At 42.3% G+C, this 20,764-nt stretch overlaps 1 protein-coding gene across 2 annotated transcripts in view; it reads right to left on the bottom strand.

Annotated features, from left to right (window-relative positions):
* Positions 1-20,764, bottom strand: part of vamp4 (vesicle-associated membrane protein 4) — a 78,047-nt gene that overhangs the window by 51,660 nt on the left and 5,623 nt on the right. For both annotated transcript variants that reach the window (XM_078561583.1, XM_078561584.1), the window contains exon 2: positions 11,097-11,218. In XM_078561583.1, coding sequence (XP_078417709.1) covers positions 11,097-11,162 — 66 coding nt within the window. In that variant the 5' untranslated portion in view covers positions 11,163-11,218. The remainder of the gene's footprint in view (positions 1-11,096; positions 11,219-20,764) is intronic.

The following is a 20,764-nucleotide window of genomic DNA, read 5'->3' as shown; positions in this document are numbered from 1 at the left end:
CCTCACGGAATCATACCTTACAGATAACGTCCCAGACCCCACCATCACCACCCCTGGGTGTATGCTGCCCCACCGGCAGGACGGACCTAGGAGAAGTGGCGGCGCAGTGGTATACAGTCAGGAGGGAGTTGCCCTGGGAGTCCTCAACAAGTCTCATGGCATCAGGTCAAACATGGGCAAGGAAACCTTCTGCTGATTACCACATACCGCCCCACCCCCCTCAACCAAGCACTCCTCCATGTTAAACACCACTTGGAGGAAGCACTGTGGGTGGCAAGAATGCCGAATGTACTCTGGGTGGGTACTTCAACGTCCATCACCAAGAGTGGCTTGGTAGCACCACCACAGACAGAACTGGCTGAGTCCAAAAGGACATAGCTGCTAGACTAGGTCTGCGGCAGATAGTGAAGGAACCAAGAGGGAAAAACATACTTGACTTCATCCTTACCAACCTGCCTGCTGCAGATGCATCTGTCCATGACAATATCGCTAGGAGTGACCACCGCACAGTCCTTGAGAAGACAAAGTCCCATCTTCACATTGAGGTTACCCTCCATCGTGTTGTGTGGCACTACTACTGTGCTAAATGGGATAGATTTCGAACAGATCTAGCAACTCAAGACTAGGCATCCATGAGGCGCTGTGGGCCATCAGCAGCAGCAAAATTGCACTCAACCACAATCTGTAACCTCATGGCCCGGCATATCCCCCACTCCACAATTACCATCAAGCCAGGGGATCAACCCTGGGTTCAATGAAGAGTGCAGGAGGGCATGCCAAGATCAGCGCCAGCCTACCTAAAAATGAAGTGCCAACCTGGTGAAGCTACAACACAGGATTACTCGTGTGCCAAACAGCATAAGCAGCAAGTGATAGAAAGAGCTAAATGATTCCACAACCAACAAATCAGATCTAATCTCTGCAGTCCTGCCACATCCAGTCATGAATAGTGGTGGACAATTAAACAGCTCACTGGAGGAGGCGGCTCCACAAATATCCCCATCTTGAATGATGTAGGAGCCCAGCACATCAGTGGAAAAGATAAGGCTGAAGCATTTGCGAAAAGCTTCAAACAAAAGTGCCAAGTTGATGATTCATGTCGGCCTCCTCCGGAGTCCCCAGCATCAAAGATGCCAACCTTCAGCCAATTTGATTCACTCCACGTGATACCAAGAAATGGCTCAAGGGACTGGATACTTCAAAAGCTATGGGCCCTGGAAATATTCTGGCAATAGTACTAAAGACTTGTGCTCCAGAATTTGCCCCAACCCTAGCCAAGCTATTCCATTGTAGCTGCAACACTGGCATCTACCCGGAAAATTGCCCAAGTATGTCCTGTACACAAAAAGCAGTACAAATCCAACCTAGCCAATCACCACCCCATTAGTCTACTCTCCATCATCAGTAAAGTGATGGAAGGGGTCATCAACAGTGCTATCAAGCGGCACTCGTTTAGCAATAACCTGCTCTCTGACGCTCAGTTTGGGTTCTACCAGGGTCAGTCAGCTTCTGACCTCATTACAGCCTTGGTTCAAACATGGACAAAAACACTGAACTCCAGAAGTGATGTCATGTCTCACTGGGGATACTGCGCTGTAATATCGAGCCTCAATGTTCCCCGAGCTGTGACAAATGCGAAAAGTTTGATCAGACCACCAGATTGCCCCAATTCTACCTAACTAGTAAATTTAGGTTGATAGAATACAAGCACCAAGTTTGTAAACTTAATAAGTAAATAACTGTTTATTGAGCAAATTGTCTTTAGGTAATGGCAAACGAAAGAAATATGAACTGCTAACTCCTAACTCTATAACTTAAACTCTACCCCTTCTTAAACAAACAAACACACAGACACACACACAAAACATGGATCTTAAGGGTGACTTAAAACAGTTCAAAAAGCACCAATCCGGAGTATAGGATTAGATGGGCTAATTTTGATTGATGTCTTCTAAATTCCTTGCAGTTTGTTGTTGATGACACAAGGTGGTCTCCCAGCACTTTCAGTCTGTGGTTCACTGGTTGAAAAACTTGCTTTTCAATATCTTAACTGGTGATTTTTCCCCTCTTGACAGGGGTTTTCAGAGAAAGCAGGTTACAGAGATGTGAGGAATAGCCAGCTGGCTACTATGGCAGAATTACCAGAATCTTATAAACACAGGAGCGAGAGGTTTTAGGTCTTCCCTCTTTGCAGGCTAGGAGCTGTACTGTCTGCACTGTTACCATACAAAATCCCTGGTCACCTGGTCAGGAGCCAATTAAAATGCTGTCATTGGACAGTTACCATCAGTGCTGGGCTCCGCTCCGCTCCGGCACCATCATGTTCTTTTATGGCATACTCTGTTCCTGGATAACAACATTGTAGATATTCTTCATCCTATTCCAGTGAACATATCTTTCAACTGCAGCCATGGTAGTTTTTAAAGCCACAATCCAAAAATAAAAATAGGTTCCTTCCAGTGAGGTGAGAGTGACTGCCCTTGACATTAAGGCCGCATTTGACCAAGTGTGGCATCAAGGAGCCCTAGAAAAACTGGAGTCAATGGGAATCGAGGGAAAACTCTCCACTGATTGGAGTCATACCTAGCACAAAGGAAGATGGTTGTGGTTGTTGGAGGCCAATCATCTCAGTTCCAGGACATCACTGCAGGAGTTCTTCAGGGTAGTGTCCTAGGCCCAACCATCTTCAGCTGTTTCATCAATGACCTTCCTTCCATCATAAGGTCAGAAGTAGGGATGTTCGCTGACGATTGCACAATGTTCAGCACCATTTGTGATTCCTCAGATGCTGAAGCAGTCCATATCCAAATGAAGCAAGACCAGGGCTAACAAGTGGCAAGTAACATTCGTTCCAAACAATGACCATCTCCAACAAGAGAGAATTTAACCATTGCCCCATGACATTCAATGGCATTACCATCGCTGAATCCCCTACAATCAACATCCTGGGGGTTACCATTGACCAGAAACTGAACTCGATTAGCCAAATAAATAATGTGGCTACAAGAGCAGGTCAGAGGCAAGTAGCTCACCTCCTGACTCCCCAAAACCTGTCAACCATGTACAAGGTGGAAGTCAGTGTGATTGAATACTCTCCACTTGCCTGGATGAGTGCAGCTCCAACAACACTCAAGAAACTTGACACCATCCAGGGCAAAGCTGTCCGCTTGATTGAAACCCCTTCCACAAACATTCACTCCCTCCACCACTGACACACAGTAGCAGCAGTGTGTACCATGTACAAGATGCACTGCAGAAACTCATCAAGGCTCCTTAGGCAGCACCTTCCAAACTCTCAGCCACTGCCATCTAGAAGGACAAGGGCAGCAGATACATGGGAACACCACCACCTGGAAGTTTGCCTCTAAGTCACTCACCATCCTGACTTGGAAATATATCGCCGTTCCTTCATTGTCGCTAAGTCAAAATCCTGGAACTCTCTCCCTAACAGCACTGTGAGTATACCTATACCATAGGGACTGTAGCAGTTCAAGAAGGCAGCTCACCACCACCCTCTCAAGGGCAATTAGGGGTGGGCAATAAATGCTGGCCTAGCCTGCGACACCCACATCCTGTAAATGAATTCAAGAAAGAGCTGGTCAGAGACTAGGAATCCCACGGCGAGTAACTCACTCCCTGACTCCCCAAAGCCTGTTCACCATCTACAAGGCACAAGTCAGGACTGTGATGGAATACTCTCCACTTGCCTGGATGAGTGCAGCTCCAACAACACTCAAGAAGCTTGACACCATCCAGGGCAAAGCAGTCCGCTTGACTGGCATCCCATCCATTCACTACCTCCACCACCCACGCACAGTGGCAGCAGTGTGTACTATGTACAAAATGCGCTGCAATGAAAGCTTTGCTTTAAAAATATGGACATGTCCTGTGCTTGGCATTGGTGTGTGGTGGGGGACGCACTCACTAAGGCTCATTAGACAGCATCTTCCAAACCCACGACCACAAGCATCTAGAAGGACAAGGGCAGCAGATGCACGGGAACACCATCACCTGGAAGTTCACCTCCAAGCCACTCACATCCTAACTTGGAAATATATCGCCGTTGCTTCACTGTCGCTGGTTCAAAATCCTGGAACTCCCTTTCCTCTCAACACTGTGGGTGTACCTACACCACGTGGACTGCAACAATTCAAAGAGGCAGCTACCACCACCTTCTCAAGGGCAATTAGAGGTGGGCCTAGCCAGCAATACCCACATCCCACGAATGAAAAAAAAATTACCTCAAATAAAGTCTGCTTTTCAAATAGTACTGACATGAGCACAGTAAATCATTCTGCCCAAGGATATGTAACATTAATTAGTCATGGATTCATATCCTGTCACATAAGATAGCTTCAAATTTAACAGCAACTCATGCTGCTACTCTACTTTTGAGAATGACATTATTCCTGGGGCTGAGAACTTTCCAGTATTTATTTTTATGCACGCACACACATCTCCCCTCTATCCTTGTGCACAGGAACTACTAGACAAGAAAAACCATGGATCATCCATAATAAAAACAGAAAATTCCATTCATCTTTATCAATTAGTGAAACAGACTCAGACATGAGGCGAGGAAGCCCCCAGTGGTGGAGGGTTTTGTAAACCATATGACCATCCTCCCAAGAGTGTTACACCTTATCATGCCTCAAGTTACTCATACACAATATCCCAAAACGTTATTTCCTGAAACAAACACATCTAATTTGCAACTAAATGAATCAATATACCATCTTTCCAGGGAGCCTACTCTATAGATTTGTCACTAACTCACTGAAATAATGAGCTGAATGGCACAGGGGCTCAAGGAGCCAGGATTGGAGGCTGAGGGGAGGAGACACATCAGAAACATGGCAGCAGGCTGATTAGCCATTGGAATGAAAGGCTGCACCCTCGTTTGTCACTACTCCTGAGGTGGGTTTTGCCCTCCATCCCAAATGGTGCTACCAGCTTTGGGCCTCTTTATTTGATGGCTCCCATGTAGACAACCGAGGGCATTTCCATGTTTAGGCTCCCTTATGTGCATCTGCCTGTCTCAGCAGCGCCTGCCTCCACTGTGAGCCCTCTGATCCGGCCATCAGCCTCAAGAAACCCACCCACTGCCCTTAATAGGACAGCGAGCGGAGAAGCAGTAAACTGGCAGACAAAATATGCCTGGAATTTTTCTAGTCTGCAATCTAAAGTACAGTAAACATGCATTTAGGTAAAATTACATAGTCCTTGTGTAGGACTATACAGGATAATACATGTCTGCGTGGGAGATGGTTGCAAAACCATCAAATTCAATCAAGCACGTCTAATGACATCATGAACCATTACAGCAAAACTCAAATGGTTTGCATATTTTAGCAACATGACAAGAGTGAAATTATTTGCAACTCTTTGACTGATATTTGTTGTTTAATTGGGATTTATTAAATTTAAACATTATCTTGATACAATAAAAGAGCAATGTATAGAAAACACAGAAGCGGGGTGGGGGATGAAATCACAAGTGAAGACTATATAAGGTGCTTTAACTCCAAATGAAAATGCCTGATTAGCAGATACTGCAGCTTGATTGGGCAGTAAAGTGATAGTTTGGTTTTCTCCTCCTCACTGTCTTGCTACTCAAGTTATGAAAAGGAAGTAAACGCAGGTCAGATACTTCCCAATGTAAATGAAAATAAATTCAATCACCCATCTTTTTCCTTGCTGCTTATTTCCAAAAAAATGTATCTGATCAGAGATGACAAGCTCTAAAATTACAAATTTTCTGAAATTAACTGATCAACACTAATTGCATTTGATTTTGCTTTTGATTATCTTTTCTCTAGTGGGGGGTGGAGGGGGTGAAATCTGTCTTTGCCAAACACATTGAGCACTTGAATAAGATTTTTGCATTCCATACAGCTATTCCAGGTGAGGGCCCTTGTAAAACCTTAGATGCATAACAGATTGCAAAAAATGAATTGTATGCGGTTTCACTAATTGGTCAGCAGGGGGAGTGTTTTCAACAGCTACACAGACCATTACATAAGTTCACCATTTTTAGATCGTTGCATGAAGCAAAAAATATCTTGGGGTTAATGCAAAATGTACATTTATTTTTCAGAATAACTTTATGACTACGAGAATTTTTTAAAAAAGATCTGCCAGAGGTAATTCTATGGTAGCAGACCTGTTTAACATATCCTTAATAGTTCAGGTGCAATGGATGCTGAGGTAAACAGATCAGGAAATTTTGATCCTCATTTTATGTAAATCTCAGCTAGGGAACTCCAACTGACCTCAGTATCTACCATCAGGCTTGAGGAGGGGTTGCTACCGGTCATTTTCCAGTGACCCTTGTTGAGTGAAGGGACTGCTATTACATGGGAAACACAGCAGACATTCTGCTCCAGTAATGCCACAAAAACAGAAATGAGCTGAAAGGCAGTGGCAAAGCCATGATGTAACTGAAGACAGCATAGCATGACAAACGCCTCTGTTATTTCTGTTGTGACATCATAAAGTCATTAAGCTGTGCGGGCAACCGACAGCATATTAAAAACCTAAATAGGGGAGAACTACGCTGTCATTTAAAAACAGCCAAAGATTAGTTTTAAAATAGCACACTCAAAACATATTGTCCAACAAGACAAAAAGGTCGAAAGCAGCCCTTTGAAGAGACATGAGTATCTTTGTATTACTAGAGGCAAACCCAGTCAGCCAGGCCATTCAAAAGAGAGTCATTTATGTGAAACCATCCAAACAGTGATAAGCTGTCATTGTTTGTACCTTTGCACATATAGATTGTGAACAGTGTTGACATCATTCATGTAGATTACTTGTCTCAGATTGGAAAAAATTCCTGCATTTGAAGATCAAAGAGTTTTATGCATTTAAAATTATGCTCCTTCTATCAGCAGATTTTTTTTCCCCCTCACTTGCTGGGAATGGAGCAAGGTTTGTAATGGTCTGTGTTTATTTGTGCTGCAATGCTAAGGGGGGCATTTCCTGCACATGCAGTGTCAGTGTCAACTGCTGCATTAAAACGAACAAGTTGGCTTGACACAGACTAAAAATACTCTGCAGTCCTTAACCAACTGCAAGTTCTTGTATTCATTTTATCTATCATTTATCAACTGTTCCCTCTATAAAACATGCTTTTAACGTTTCAGTGAATGATGCAGAGATATAATCAGGAAATTTCAGTAAATGAGATTCCCAACTTTCAATGAACTCAGAGACTGTGGAGAATTGTCATTTTTTTGGTAAAAGTCAATAAAGAAGTATTTTGAATAAAATACTTAATGTATTATCTCATGTAGGATTCAAAATGTCCCTGGAATTAAGAGTCCAATTATTATCCAGCTGAGCTACCCGGGCTGTGAGGGGTTCCCTGAACAATGCCTTAACATGCTGCGGAAAAAAATAGCATTTCAATAAACTCATTTATTTTGTTTTATTTTCATAGTCTGATTTATTATGGATTGTGGCAAGTTAATTGGTGTGTGTGTGTATGTGTGTGTGTTTGTTTGGGGGGGCAGAGTTTGATCCCGCTTTAGATGCAGCCATTTTTCTACCTTGATATCATTGCAGAGCTTTAATAATACATCCACTGCCAATCACAGCATCAGCACTCATTCAATGGTGATGTAAATAGGCAGCTTTACAAAACCAGATTTCACATAGTCATTCCGAGACAGAAAAATTCCACCCTGCTGCCGCCATCAAGAACAGCTGCGCATGTGCCAGCAGCCGCAACGTGGGTGGGGTGTGCGTGCAAAACTGTTCCTGCTGTACTTCTAGTCGGCAGCAGGAGTTACAATGCTGGTAATACAACTCAATAGGTTATTCTTCCAAGGGCTATATTCAGAGAAATAAAACTGTTATTATTTCCTTCTAATAAGGTAGCTTGTCAGCCAAAGGTTTGTAAAGGATCTCAACTGATTTGGTATGTGTGTTTAACTCTTTGTAAACACACTCAAGTCTGCTCTATTTAAATTTGTTCTGTTTTCCTTACATTACTGTTCCTGTAAATAAATCTATTTATGAATAAACCCATGTAATGATTGACATTTTTATTGTTCACTATCTAATGTAGTATGGAGGTCTTGTGGTAGCGTCCCTACCTCTGGGACAGAAGCTCAGGCAAACAATGGCCAGAAGTTCAAGTCCCACTTCAGGATTTGATAGCCATGGAAGGTGCATTCATATTGTGGTCAAACAGGTTGATTATCAGCCTGTAATTCCTTGCAATAAGCCTGATGGCAGATGGCAAGAGCAGGAGAGTTTCCCGGTCAGCCATACTGCAGGAGGCAAGTCACTGCATGTTGCTAAGCATAACCGTGTACCAATCCAATGGAAGTCCATGGTCACCAATGCCCTCTTAGGGCATGGAATCTGGAGGAGGAGGATCCAATGTAACAGGGAGACATTCTATCCAGTAATGATAAGAAAATTCATGATTCACCTGCAGCACAATATTCAAGGTTACTGAGTGCATAAGATCACATTTCTATTCACAAGTGAACCTTTTACATTGGATGATAGTAAAAGGTGTCTGGAATGAAACCAACAAAAGGGTTTCTGCAGCCAAAGTATTTTTTTAATTCTTTACTGTTGTCAATAAATATGGATTTAATTTTTAAATACAAAAATCTGACAGAAGATATTAATGGATGACCATTTTAGCCTGAGGAAGGAACAGACTGAACTTAAAGTTTCGCCAATATAGATCACCAACACACATAAATCAGCATTTCAAAATTTACAAGGCAATAAATAATCTACCAATTAACAACAAGGTCAAGGCATTTTGGAGAGATACAACTTATAAAATCAATTCAGAAACTATAGTGCCTGTTCTTGTTACACTACAATAATATTTCCGAATCAAATTAAAAGTACATTAAAATTAGCAACCAAGCTCAATAAACAATGCTGACTCAGTCAGGGCTACATCTACATGGGCACTAGTCATCCTCTGTCACCCTGTCTTACCCTCTCTCTCTCCAATATCCTCCAGCCACTACATTTTCTCCTTAAATTTCTTTGTCCAGCCTGATGTTCAGCCTGTCCTCCTTCCCTCTCTTTATGGGTGACAAACCACCTTAGTTCTACTCTCTATAGGTCCTTCCCTAAAATCTTCTGTCTCACCGTGTTCAATATCCTTACGATCTATCTTTTCAATCAAGTTTTTGGTCACATCTTAATCACTGCCTTTCAGATCCGTCTATATTTCCCTTACGTTGTGAAGCGTATTGTTACAACTCCGTCTCCGCCCACACCGAACAGCGCACCACTGGAAGCAGTCAGCAAATTCTTGGATTTACGGTGACAGACAACCTGCCTCTTGACGAAAAGCTAAGCACACACATTAGAAAGACAGTCACTAACTTTGACTGACTAACAAAACGGGCATGGAAAAACAACAAACTATCCTGCAGGGCCAAGATGCTTATTTACAAGGCCCGTATCCTCAGCACATTGCTGTATGGTGGCAAAGCCTGGGCAACTCACACCTACCAAGTACAAAGGCTCAATAGCTTCTATCTCCAGTGTCTATGACACATCCTTAGCATCATATGGAAAGGCGTAGTCACCAATGAAACGGTACTTTCTAGGACAAACGTGCTAAACATGTTAACACTATCCAAACAAGGCGGTTTCGCTGGGTTGGGCATGGGCACAGGATGGAAGATTGCCAAATCCCGAAAGGCATGCTAGAGAGGAAGTAGTCTATGCCAAGAAACCAGCAGAGTGCACAAAACTCCAATTCAAGGATTGTCAAAAGAGACATGAAAGCCCTTAACATCAATCACAACAAATGGGAAACTAGCTGGCAAGCGATGCAAATGACAACTCCAGTTGTGAGCAGAAGTTCACCACCACCACGACATGTGGCTTTCGAAACTCCAAAGCAGATGCCAACTCTGCAAACAAGATATCAGCAGAGATCATCCCACACCCCTGGCAAGGGACAATTTTACGTGTGGCATTGTGACAGATTTTGCCTTTCCAGAATCGGCATGTTCAGCCATCAAAAGAAGTGCAGCAGATGATCTCATCTGGCATCACGGCTTGGAGGTTGGATTCCCATCATCCCTTGCAGATGGAAAGACACCAACCAAAACCTTTGTGAAACATTCCTTTACATTAAAAAAGTCTTTTGTAAATGTAAGGTTCCGTCATCGTTGCCTTTTTATGCATCATAGCCTAGACATTAACCACTTGCAGGTTATTCAAACACAGAGACCCTACAGTCAAGCCTGTTCCAATCTCATCGAACATCCACACTTTCCAGAAGATCTATGTAAAATGCTAACAGTCTCCAAATCATGGATGGTGAAATTTGGTAACTTTCAAAATATTATTGACATCACCACATGGGCTCAAGTGAGGAATTAATCATGCCTTTAATAATTAGTGCATAATGAGTGCATTGCAGAAAGTGGTCAGAAGTAACGGGAAAGCTTTGATCAATACAATGGCATGTCAGCTGTTGAGGCTCAGCAAAATCACAAATCTGAACTGTCACTCAGGTGCTACTGTGCACAATTCAACTTCTGCAGAGTCAATCGGGACAAAAGTCCCTTTTTAAAATGGAGACTGCAAAGTGTTAGTGTCTGTTGACTCTTCCATGATACAATTTTTTTTACATGTGGTCGTCGCTGCCTAGGCCAGCATCTATTGCCCATCCCTAATTGCCCTTGTTTCAGGGGGCATTTTAAGAGTCAACCACATTGTGTGGGCCTGGAATCACATGTAGGCCAGACGAGGTAAGGACTACAGGTTTCCTTCCCTAAAGGACATTAGTGAATCAGATGGGTTTTTACAGCAACCAGCAATGGTTTCATGGTCATCGTCAGACTTTTTAATTCCAGATTTTTAATGAATTCAAATTTCACCATCTACCGTGGCAGAATTCGAACCCGGCTCCCAAGGGCATTACTCTGGGTCTCTGGAATATTAGTCAGTGACAATACCACTCTGTCACCACCTCCCCTTAATGCAGGATTCCAGAGGGTGGAATACAAAACAATCCTATTCAAAACACCCCAAATAGTTTGTTTATAACATTGCTTAATCTGCTATTTACAGCACTAATAGTAAAAAGTTTTACTCACCCTTTCACTTCTTATGGAACCTGTCACGTCGTCATCATTTAAATGTCGCTTAAATTTAGGCGGCATGATTATTGCCTGATGGAATTTGATCGCTTCGGTCTGAAGCACAACAAATGTTCAACCTAGGACATATAAAAGAGTAATGTTAATGGCATGTACTAGAACCGGGAGTAAGCCATTCAGACTGAAGCACTCCAGGACCAAATGCAGCGAGACCTGGACAATATCTAGGCTTAGGCTGACAAATGGCAAGTAACATTCATGCCACACAAGTGTCAGGCAATAGCCATCTCCAACAAGAGAGAATCTAACCATCACCCCATGACATTCAATGGCATTACCATCACTGAATCGCCCCACTGTCAACATCCTGGTGGTTACCATTGACCAGAAACTGAACTGGACCAGCCATATAACTACTGTGGCTACAAGAGCAAGTCAGAGGTTAGGAATCCTGTGGCGAGTAACTCACCTCCTAACTTCCCAAAGCCTGTCCACCATCTACGAGGCACAATTCAGGAATGTGGTGGAATACTCTCCATTTGCCTGGATGAATGAGTGCCAATACAACAAAACTCAAGCTACTTGACACCATCCAGGGCAAAGCAGCCCACTTGGTTGGCACCCCATCCACAAACATTCACGCCCTCCACCACCGACGCACAATGGCAGCCGTGTATACCATCTACAAAGATGTACTGCAGGAACTCACCAAGCATCCTTAGACAGCACCTTCCAAACCCACGACCACTACCATCTAGAAGGACAAGGGCAGCAGATACATGGGAACACCACCAGTTCCTTTCTAAGCCACTCACCATCCTGACTTGGAACTATATCATCATTCTTTCACTGTTGCTGGGTCAAAATCCTGGAACTCCCTTCCTAACAGCACTGTGGGTGTACCTACACACATGGACTGCAGTAGATCAAGAAGGCAGCTCACCACCACCTTCTCAAGGGCAATTAGGGATGGGCAAGAAAGGCTGCCTAGCCAGCAATGCCCACATCCCATGAATGAATTAAAAAAAGGCCTTGGGTCTGCTCCACCATTCAATTACATTGTGACTGACCTGCACCTTAATTCTATTCCCCCCCGTTTACTCCATATCCCTTGATATCCTTACCTTAAAAATGTCTACATTCAACTGAATACAAGGCAAATTTATGCAACCTGCCCTCGTAATGTATCCCCTCAAAGGCTAATATATTCCTCCTGACATGTGGTGCCCAGAATTGAGCACATCGCACTCCAAATGGGGCTTGATCAATGTTGTGTGCACCATACTCTCAACCTTATTTATTAATATTGTTTGTTGCTGCTTAATACTGTGAAACAGGAAAACAGGTGAAGGAAAGAAAGTATTGCAGCTACTGGCACAGTGAATTTTTTTAATAACTGAACTTGAGACCCAGCTTTGAAATTGTTTTTGTGTGCAAGTTCTAAACACAAAATATATGGTTCTAATTTAGCATCATCAATGGAAGCTCAGCAGAGCAGGAACAATCTTTTACAAGCAAGATTGCAACATAGGTTTTCCACAATTTACTTGAGCTCTTCATAAGTCCACAAAACACCACCATATAAAAATGAAACCTTAAATCAAAGAGGTTCTGTTGTATGCACTGGCCCTACAAATAAATAGTTAAAAATATTTGGATCGATTAATAGCGATTATGCATTTGAAAAGAATCAGATGGCCCTTTACTGCATTTATAGTATCATTCAGAAAGGTGCATCATACGTCTGCTAAAATTTTTTAAGGATAAATGCTAAATACGCCAATTTTGTGAAAGTTATAGAAGGGAGCAAAATCCTTTATCAATATGATGGAATTATATTCCATATCACACAACACAATCCTGCTAACCTTCTCCCTTCCCAGCCAGAAGGCCTAGTTTTATGGTGAAATTCTGAAGAAATAATGTGGTGGTAAAGAAAGTTTTCTGGTTACCAGAGCAAATCCCTTCACAGGAGATCTTGCAAATTGAAAAGTCTGCAAACTAAAACATAGTTTCTTTTCAATAGAGGGATTTCGCATGGAGATAGGGACATAGGAACACAGAAAATAGGAGCAGGAGTAAGCCATTCAGCCCCTCGAGCCTGCTCTGTCATTCAATTAGGTCACAGCTGATCTTCCAGCTCAATGCCATTTTCCTCGCTGCCTTGATGTCTTCACTATCTATACATCTATCAATCACTGTCTTGAACAAACTCAAATACTGAGCCTCCATAGCCCTCTGGGGTAGAGAATTCTAAAGATTTACCACCCTGAGTGAGAAATTCCTCCTCATCTCAGTCCTAAATGCCCTACCCCTTATTCTGAAACTGTGTCCACTGGCTCTAGGTACCCCAGCCAGGGGAAACATCCTGCATCTACCTTGTCAAGCCCTGTAGGAGTTTTGTATGTTTCAATGAGGTCACCTCTCATTCTTCTAAACGCTAAAGAATACAGGCCCAGTCTCCCCTCATAAGACAATCCCACTATCCCAAGATATCCTTCCCACTTAATCTTGCTTCATCTTCCCTAGCTGGAGTGTAGAAATGCACAGGGCATTGCAGTCTACCTGGTCAGTTCTAAAAAACAGATTCCTCTATTGCTAAATGTAATGTTAATATCTGTCATTAAACAGTTGCTGCATTTGATGAGATGTGGCCTTCTCTAAATATAGATGAATTCTTGATTTTTTGTCTCGTAAACAAAATTTCAGTTTGAGAATTGACATGGTTCACGTTGATCCCTATTCTTGAGCCTAATAGTCCAGGCTACTTAGAAGTAATAAACTGATCAGATATGCCACTTGGAATTCAGATCTTTTGAGTTAATCGATGTTCAACACAAATTATCACTAAAGTTAGAAAATGAACCAGCTGACCAAGACAATTGGAAAGGTCAGAATACCACTAATGTTTCTATGCAAAGTGAAATAGCTTTATTTGAGCAGAAACAAGACTTAAACAGAAGAACAGCATATCTAGAAAATTTGATTGATAGAATTCTGTCAAAGAAATCAGCCAAGTGGACAGAAACAGAATTAATACAATGATGGATAGCAAACTGCTGACAAAATGCTTTTATCCAAAAGAACTTAAAAATGGTATTTAGTTCCAAACTTTGCCCATAGGGTGGAATGTAACCAAGCAAAAGATCAATTAACTCATTTAAAAATGCCTACTTAGGCTAGCATTTGACTGCAATTTATTTAACAAAACATTATATCTAGAACTAAAGAACTTTATGTAGTGCCTCTCACTTGCCTCCTCAAGGCATTCCTAAGCATTCATTGCCAATAAAAGCTTTTCGAAATGTAACCATGTTTCATAGGCAAATGCAACAATTTCCCCACAAGGTCTCATAATGAATTAAATGACTAGAAAACATTTTTTTGCCTTATTGAAGAATGAATGTTGGCCAAAGCAAAGGAGAAACATCCTTCTCTTCTGCAAATAGGCGGACAGGGGCCTTGGTTTGACATCTCATCTGAAAGACAACGCATCCATATATGTAGCACTCCCTTTGCACTGGACTGGAATGTCAGTCTAGATTATCTACCCTAGTCCTGGAGTGGGGCTGGAACCCATAACCTTCAGACTCAGGAGCAGTGAGCATTACCACTGGGCTGGTGGTGGCATACAGCACAGATAGGTCATTCAGCCATCATGTCTGTGTCAGTTCTTTAAAAAAGATCACTTTACACAATTTTTTTATGTGGCCAATCGGGTGTTTCATTAATAATTCCACTTGCCCAAAGGTTTTTTTTTTAGTGAATCCAAGCATTATCATTACTTGAGTGAGGTACTTTTATCAAAATAACGACTCCAAAAAAGTTACCTTCTGGATCTGCTGTGTCCCCTCAGCCACTGTACTGCTCACAAATTCAGCAATTCAGGCTGAAAAGTGGTCATTATCTTTCTGACTTTTCACACTCCAATTTGTCCTCTCCACTCAATCTTTGCCATTGATAACTCCAGGAGTCCTGATTAGTAAGTGGAGGGAAGGTCCAAGCAGGGGAAATTTTATTCTCTGTCTTATTTGCCTGCCCAAAAGTTACAGTACTTTCAATACTTCATTTGTACAAAAATGAGAAATCCTTTGTGAAAAATGAGCCTTACAGTTGAATGAAAGGACCATTAACAGAAATCCACCAAGCTATTAGACAAGAGCATCATGCAACACAGAGAAAGGTGTGTCACAGACCATTTTTAGAGCGTACTGCTTTCTGAGTTTTATCACCATGGGAAAATGATTGTAGAATCCAAGGGGGTAACTTTACACTAACTCACTGGTTGGGAATCCTATGGGCCTGGTGGAACACTGGTTTGACACTCTGCACAATATCATTCTGTCTTGACTTCAATGGACAGCAAAACCGAACGGGGTGTAAAAGCAGCATTACACTTGTTTCCACCAGTGTCCCGACAAACAAATTAGGTTAAAATTGTCTCCAAATCTTAGTCAGGCTGAATCAGTTAAGCCTGAAAAGCAGGGAAACATTATTCTCATGTCTTGGTACAGTTTTTCCCAGAGGATAGGAGCTTAAGGAAAGCCTTATTTTTCGCCTTATGTTTCGAGGGTGTGGGATGAGGGGGTATTTAACAGGAAAATCAATGCCATACTGAAATGAGGACAGTAGTTTGCTTGGACAGATGTCAGCCTTGTGTAAACTCAATAACCATATTAATTCAGTGAGCAAGCAGTTTGAGAGATCATTGAAGATGGTTGATGAGAAGAAACCAGCTCCCAGGAAGGGAGCCAAGAAAGCCTTAAAGAAACCGGCTGCAAAGGGCGGGAAGAAGCGGCGAAGGCCGAGGAAGGAGAGTTACTCCGTCTACATCTACAAAGCGATGAAACAGGTTGACGCTGACATCGGAATCTCCTCCAAGGCCATGAGCATTATGAGCTCATTCATCAACTATATTTTCGAGTACATCACGGGTGAGGCTTCCCGCTTGGCCCATTACAACAAGTGCAGCAACATCAGCTCCCGGGAAATCCAGGCGGCTGTGCGCCTTCTGCTGCCCGGGGAACTGGCCAAGCACGCCGTGTTGTAAGGGACAAAGGTGGTGACCAAGTACACCAGCTCCAAGTGAGACTCCACAATGGACTGAAAAACACATTCTTGTGCAAACTCTTCACATATTATTTTCCTTTTGAATCTTAAACATCTGAACATTATTCAAATGTAAAAAATTATGTTACAATATCTGATGAAATCCAACTTACTGCAATTTCAGATTAATGATAGATTTTCTGAACCAAGAGTCATTGGAATCCATGAATATTGTAACTATCTTTGACCAATACTTTATAAGTACCTCACAACTATTATTTCAATCTTTAAAACAAAACTGCAGTTTTACAAGTAGCAGTTTGAAGTAGTCATGTAGGCCATAAGGAGGTATAGTAACTGAAGCCTGCAATGCATAAGGTACCATCTATTACTGATGCTACAAAAAGTTGTACAAAGGATTGAACAATTTAAAAACAGTCTTACAGTTGGAATAATATTGAGTTGATCACATCTTGGGGCATGGAAATATTCCATCTTTGTGGAAGACGGTGGCGTAGTGGAATGTCATTGGACTAGTAATCCTGAGGCCCAGGATAGTGCTCGGGGGACATGACTTCAAATCCCACCACCACGGCAGCTCGTGGAACTTAAATTCAATTAATAAACCTGGAATATAAAGCTAGTTCAATGTTGATCATGAAAATATCAAAGATTGTTGTAAAAACCCATCTGGTTCACTCATGTCCTTTAGGGAAGGAAATCTGCCGTTCTTACCTGGTCTGGCCTACATGTGAAACCAGACCCACAGCAATGTGGTTGACTCTTAACTGTTCTCTGAAATGGTCTAGTAAGCCACTCAGTTCTCAAGGGCAACTAGGGATGGGCAACAAATGCTGGCCTTGCCAGCGACGTACACCTCCCATGAAAGAATGAAGAAAAACAACAAGTAGCAAAGTTCAGATGCAGATCAAAGTTCTCTATGCTGTAGGCTAACAAGATGCCTCAGTCCCAACTTTAGAAGCACACCCTTTACTGTGCCAGTTCAACAGTTTCCTTTGCAACATGAGACATCCTATGATCTCAAGTGAGAATGTCAATTAGTGTCAAATTAAGGGCAAGTCCACTTGCTAATTAATTTCATATTAGAACCTATAGAGCTGGCATACAGAGGTTTTCATTACTGATCTGACCCTTACAACCAGAAGACGAAGGTAACTTTCATCCTATGGGCTGGACTGGATCCAGGAGCTAAAGCCATTGTCTGAAATCAATGCACCATTCAGTGCAGATTCCATTTTTAAAATCTCATTTAATCCTTCTAAAGCACATGGGATGCCATACCATTAAAGTCCACAGAACGTATGCTGTCTGAAAATGTAATCAACAACTTAAAAATACTAAAAAGATCCAGATGGTTAGAATGATGCTGCAAAAATATTTTTGGTTTTGATTTTACAAAGCGAGTAGCTATGATGTGGAAGGCACTGCCTGAAAGGATGGCGGAAACAGATTCAACAGTAACTTTCAAAAGTGAATTAGACACACACTTAAAAGGAAAATTTTGCAGGGGTACGGGGAATGAGCAGAACTAATTGGATAGCTGGAGTGATAAGCCACAAAATATCATTTTTGTGCTGCATGATTTTATAATTCTACCTTAACAACTACAAGTTTGACTAGTTTCCTGGTTACCACATTCTAACACTAAAGCCAAATTTTACCATACTTAATACAAGATCAGGATCCACTATTCCTTCGTTATCTTTGATATCATAGCTCTCAATTTTTGTTGTCTCCTCCCCACCCCTTCCTGAATCTCCAGTATGATCCAAGGTCATATAAATTGTACCTTCTGAATGCCAGCCATATCCTTTCTACAGCAGGTTATACAGGGGATTGAGTTCAAGATGTAATGATGCAAATGGATAAGGACTGATGAGGCCACAGTTAGAGTACTGTGTGGTGTTCTGGCCACAGCATTATAGAAGGACACTAAAGCCACAGACAGTGTACAATCACCAAGATGATGCCAAGACTGGGAAACAACAGTTTGAGAAAAGTTGTGAAATACTTGGATGATTTCCACTGAAGCTGGGAAAGCTAGGAGGAGATTTAATAAAGGCTTTTCAAATTACAAAGTGTGTTCTGACAGAGTGAATGGTGAGACACCATTTCCTCTGGTTGGTGTATCTGTAATAAGAGTAGTTTGTTTAAAATGGAGTGAGGAGAGAAGTGAGGAGAAATTTCTTTACAGCGTATGGCTGGAGCATGGAATGCTTTGCTACATGGTGTAGTTGAGGTGGACACCATTCACCTTTTAAGTAATAAATTGGATAAATATTAGAAGGTGAGGAAGATACAAGGCTATGGGGAAGAAAACAGGACAGTCGGATTAGTTCTGCATTGCTCTAAACAGCTGGCACAGACTCAGTGAGCTGAATATCCCAGAATATCCTCTTTCTGTGTTGTACACCATTGTGGCACAACCAGTACCTCATACAGATCACTGAAACACTGAATTATATAAGCCTTATTTAAGGCCTAATGCAAATGGCAAGACTTAAAGCAGGCTTTATCTGCACACTTAGAAACAGATGTGTAGCTTAGCCCGATAGATTTTCCGGAGCTTCTGAATACTTTTTTGTTCCCTTTACCAATCATAAAACACCGCAGCCAACTGGGAACTGCATTTGCTACAAAACTGCAAACTACTCCAATCTGTTGTCAAATGTTGGTGGCGAGCCCATGTCCATATTATTAATTCATATATAATGCAGTTAACCTGGAGCATGCCACCAGTTACATTGACCAATCAGGTTTCAGTTACCAAGCAAAGAGGAAAAAAACTCAGAAAATTTTCAGTTGAAAGATTTTCAGAGGGCATTTTGAGTGATTTGTGGGGAAAGCCCACCCAATGGCCGGATTGTGCAAAATGGCTTGCTATCATATTTAACAGATGATACAAGTAAAGGGTTTCACACAAGCAGTACAGTTAGAGATGGATATATTAAAGGTGGGAATTCTCAATAGCAGGTGAAACAGACATGCTGACTTTGGTAATATAAAGATGTGGAGTGCTTTGTTATTTTGAGTTGCCTGCTCTATTAGTTCTGGGAGGTTTTTAATTTTGTGCTATAGTGTCAGTTTTGGGGGAGGAAATTGGGGTGTTTGGCCTTGCTATTTTTACCCGCAGGTTTAGGCCCTTACTCATTACGTACACACACTGGGATGCTGGATCAACTTGGGGAGTTTTGTCAGCACCATATCCTGTATCTGTTTCTGATAGAGCTGCTGTTGAGTGCAATGTATGTTTGGACCATTTTGCCCACGTTAGAAACATTGTCATTTAGCACTCATTACTATTACTAACTATTGCAGGTATCTTCTAGGGCTTAGGGCACCAGTATTGGAATTCCTCTAATCGGTTTGAACATATACTTTTTGTTCTATGGAAGGTAACTCTCACTGAATTATATCTACTGGTAGGGTCGTGAAACCCACAGGTATGGATGTTATCTACTTGGACTTCCAGAAGGCCTTTGACAAGGTGCCACACAGGAGGCTGCTCAGTAAGATAAGAGCCCATGGTGTTAGAGGCAACGTACTAGCATAGATAGAAGATTGGCTGTCTGGCAGGAGGCAGAGAGTGGGGATAAGGGGGTCCTTCTCAGGATGGCGGCCGGTGACTAGTGGAGTTCCGCAAGGGTCAGTGTTGGGACCACAACTTTTCACTTTATACATTAATGATCTAGATGATGGAACTGAGGGCATCCTGGCTAAGTTTGCAGATGATACAAAGATAGGTGGAGGGACAGGTAGTATTGAGGAGGCGGGGAGGCTGCAGAAGGATTTGGACAGGTTAGGAGAATGGGCAAAGAAGTGGCAGATGGAATACAACGTGGGCAAGTGTGAGGTCATGCACTTTGGTAGGAAGAATAGAGGCATAGACTATTTTCTAAATGGGGAGAGAATTCAGAAATCTGGAGTGCAAAGGGACTTGGGAGTCCTAGTCCAGGATTCTCTTAAGGTTAACTTGCAGGTTGAGTCGGTAGTTAGGAAGGCAAATGCAATGTTGGCATTTATTTCGAGACGACTAGAATATAAAAGCAGGGATGTGCTGCTGAGGCTTTATAAGGCTCTGGTCAGACCACATTTAGAACATTGTGAGCAATTTTGGGCCCCATATCTCAGGAAGGATGTTCTGGCCCTGGAGAGGGTCCAGAGGAGGTTCACGAGAACGATCCCAGGAATGAAAGGCTTAACATATGAGGAACGTTTGAGGACTCTGGGTCTATACTCGAAGTTTAGAAGGATATGGGGGGATCTGATTGAAACTTACAGAATACTGAAAGGCCTGAATAGAGTGGACGTGGGGAAGATGTTTCCATTAGTAGGAGAGACTAGGACCCGAAGGCACAGCCTCTGAGTAAAGGGAAGACCTTTTAGAACAGAGATGAGGAGAAACTTTAGCCAGAGAGTGGTGAATCTATGGAATTCATTGTCACAGAAGGCTGTGGAGGCCAGGTCATTGAGTGTATTTAAGACCGAGATAGATAGGTTCTTGATTGGTAAGGGGATCAAAGGTTACGGGGAGAAGGCGGGAGAATGGGGTTGAGAAACCTATCAGCCATGATTGAATGGCGGAGCAGACTCGA

Source organism: Cetorhinus maximus, chromosome 17, assembly GCF_964194155.1.
Source record: "Cetorhinus maximus chromosome 17, sCetMax3.hap1.1, whole genome shotgun sequence".
In the NCBI taxonomy this organism is placed as follows: Eukaryota; Metazoa; Chordata; class Chondrichthyes; order Lamniformes; family Cetorhinidae; genus Cetorhinus; species Cetorhinus maximus.
This window is presented reverse-complemented; position numbering and strand designations above follow the sequence as displayed.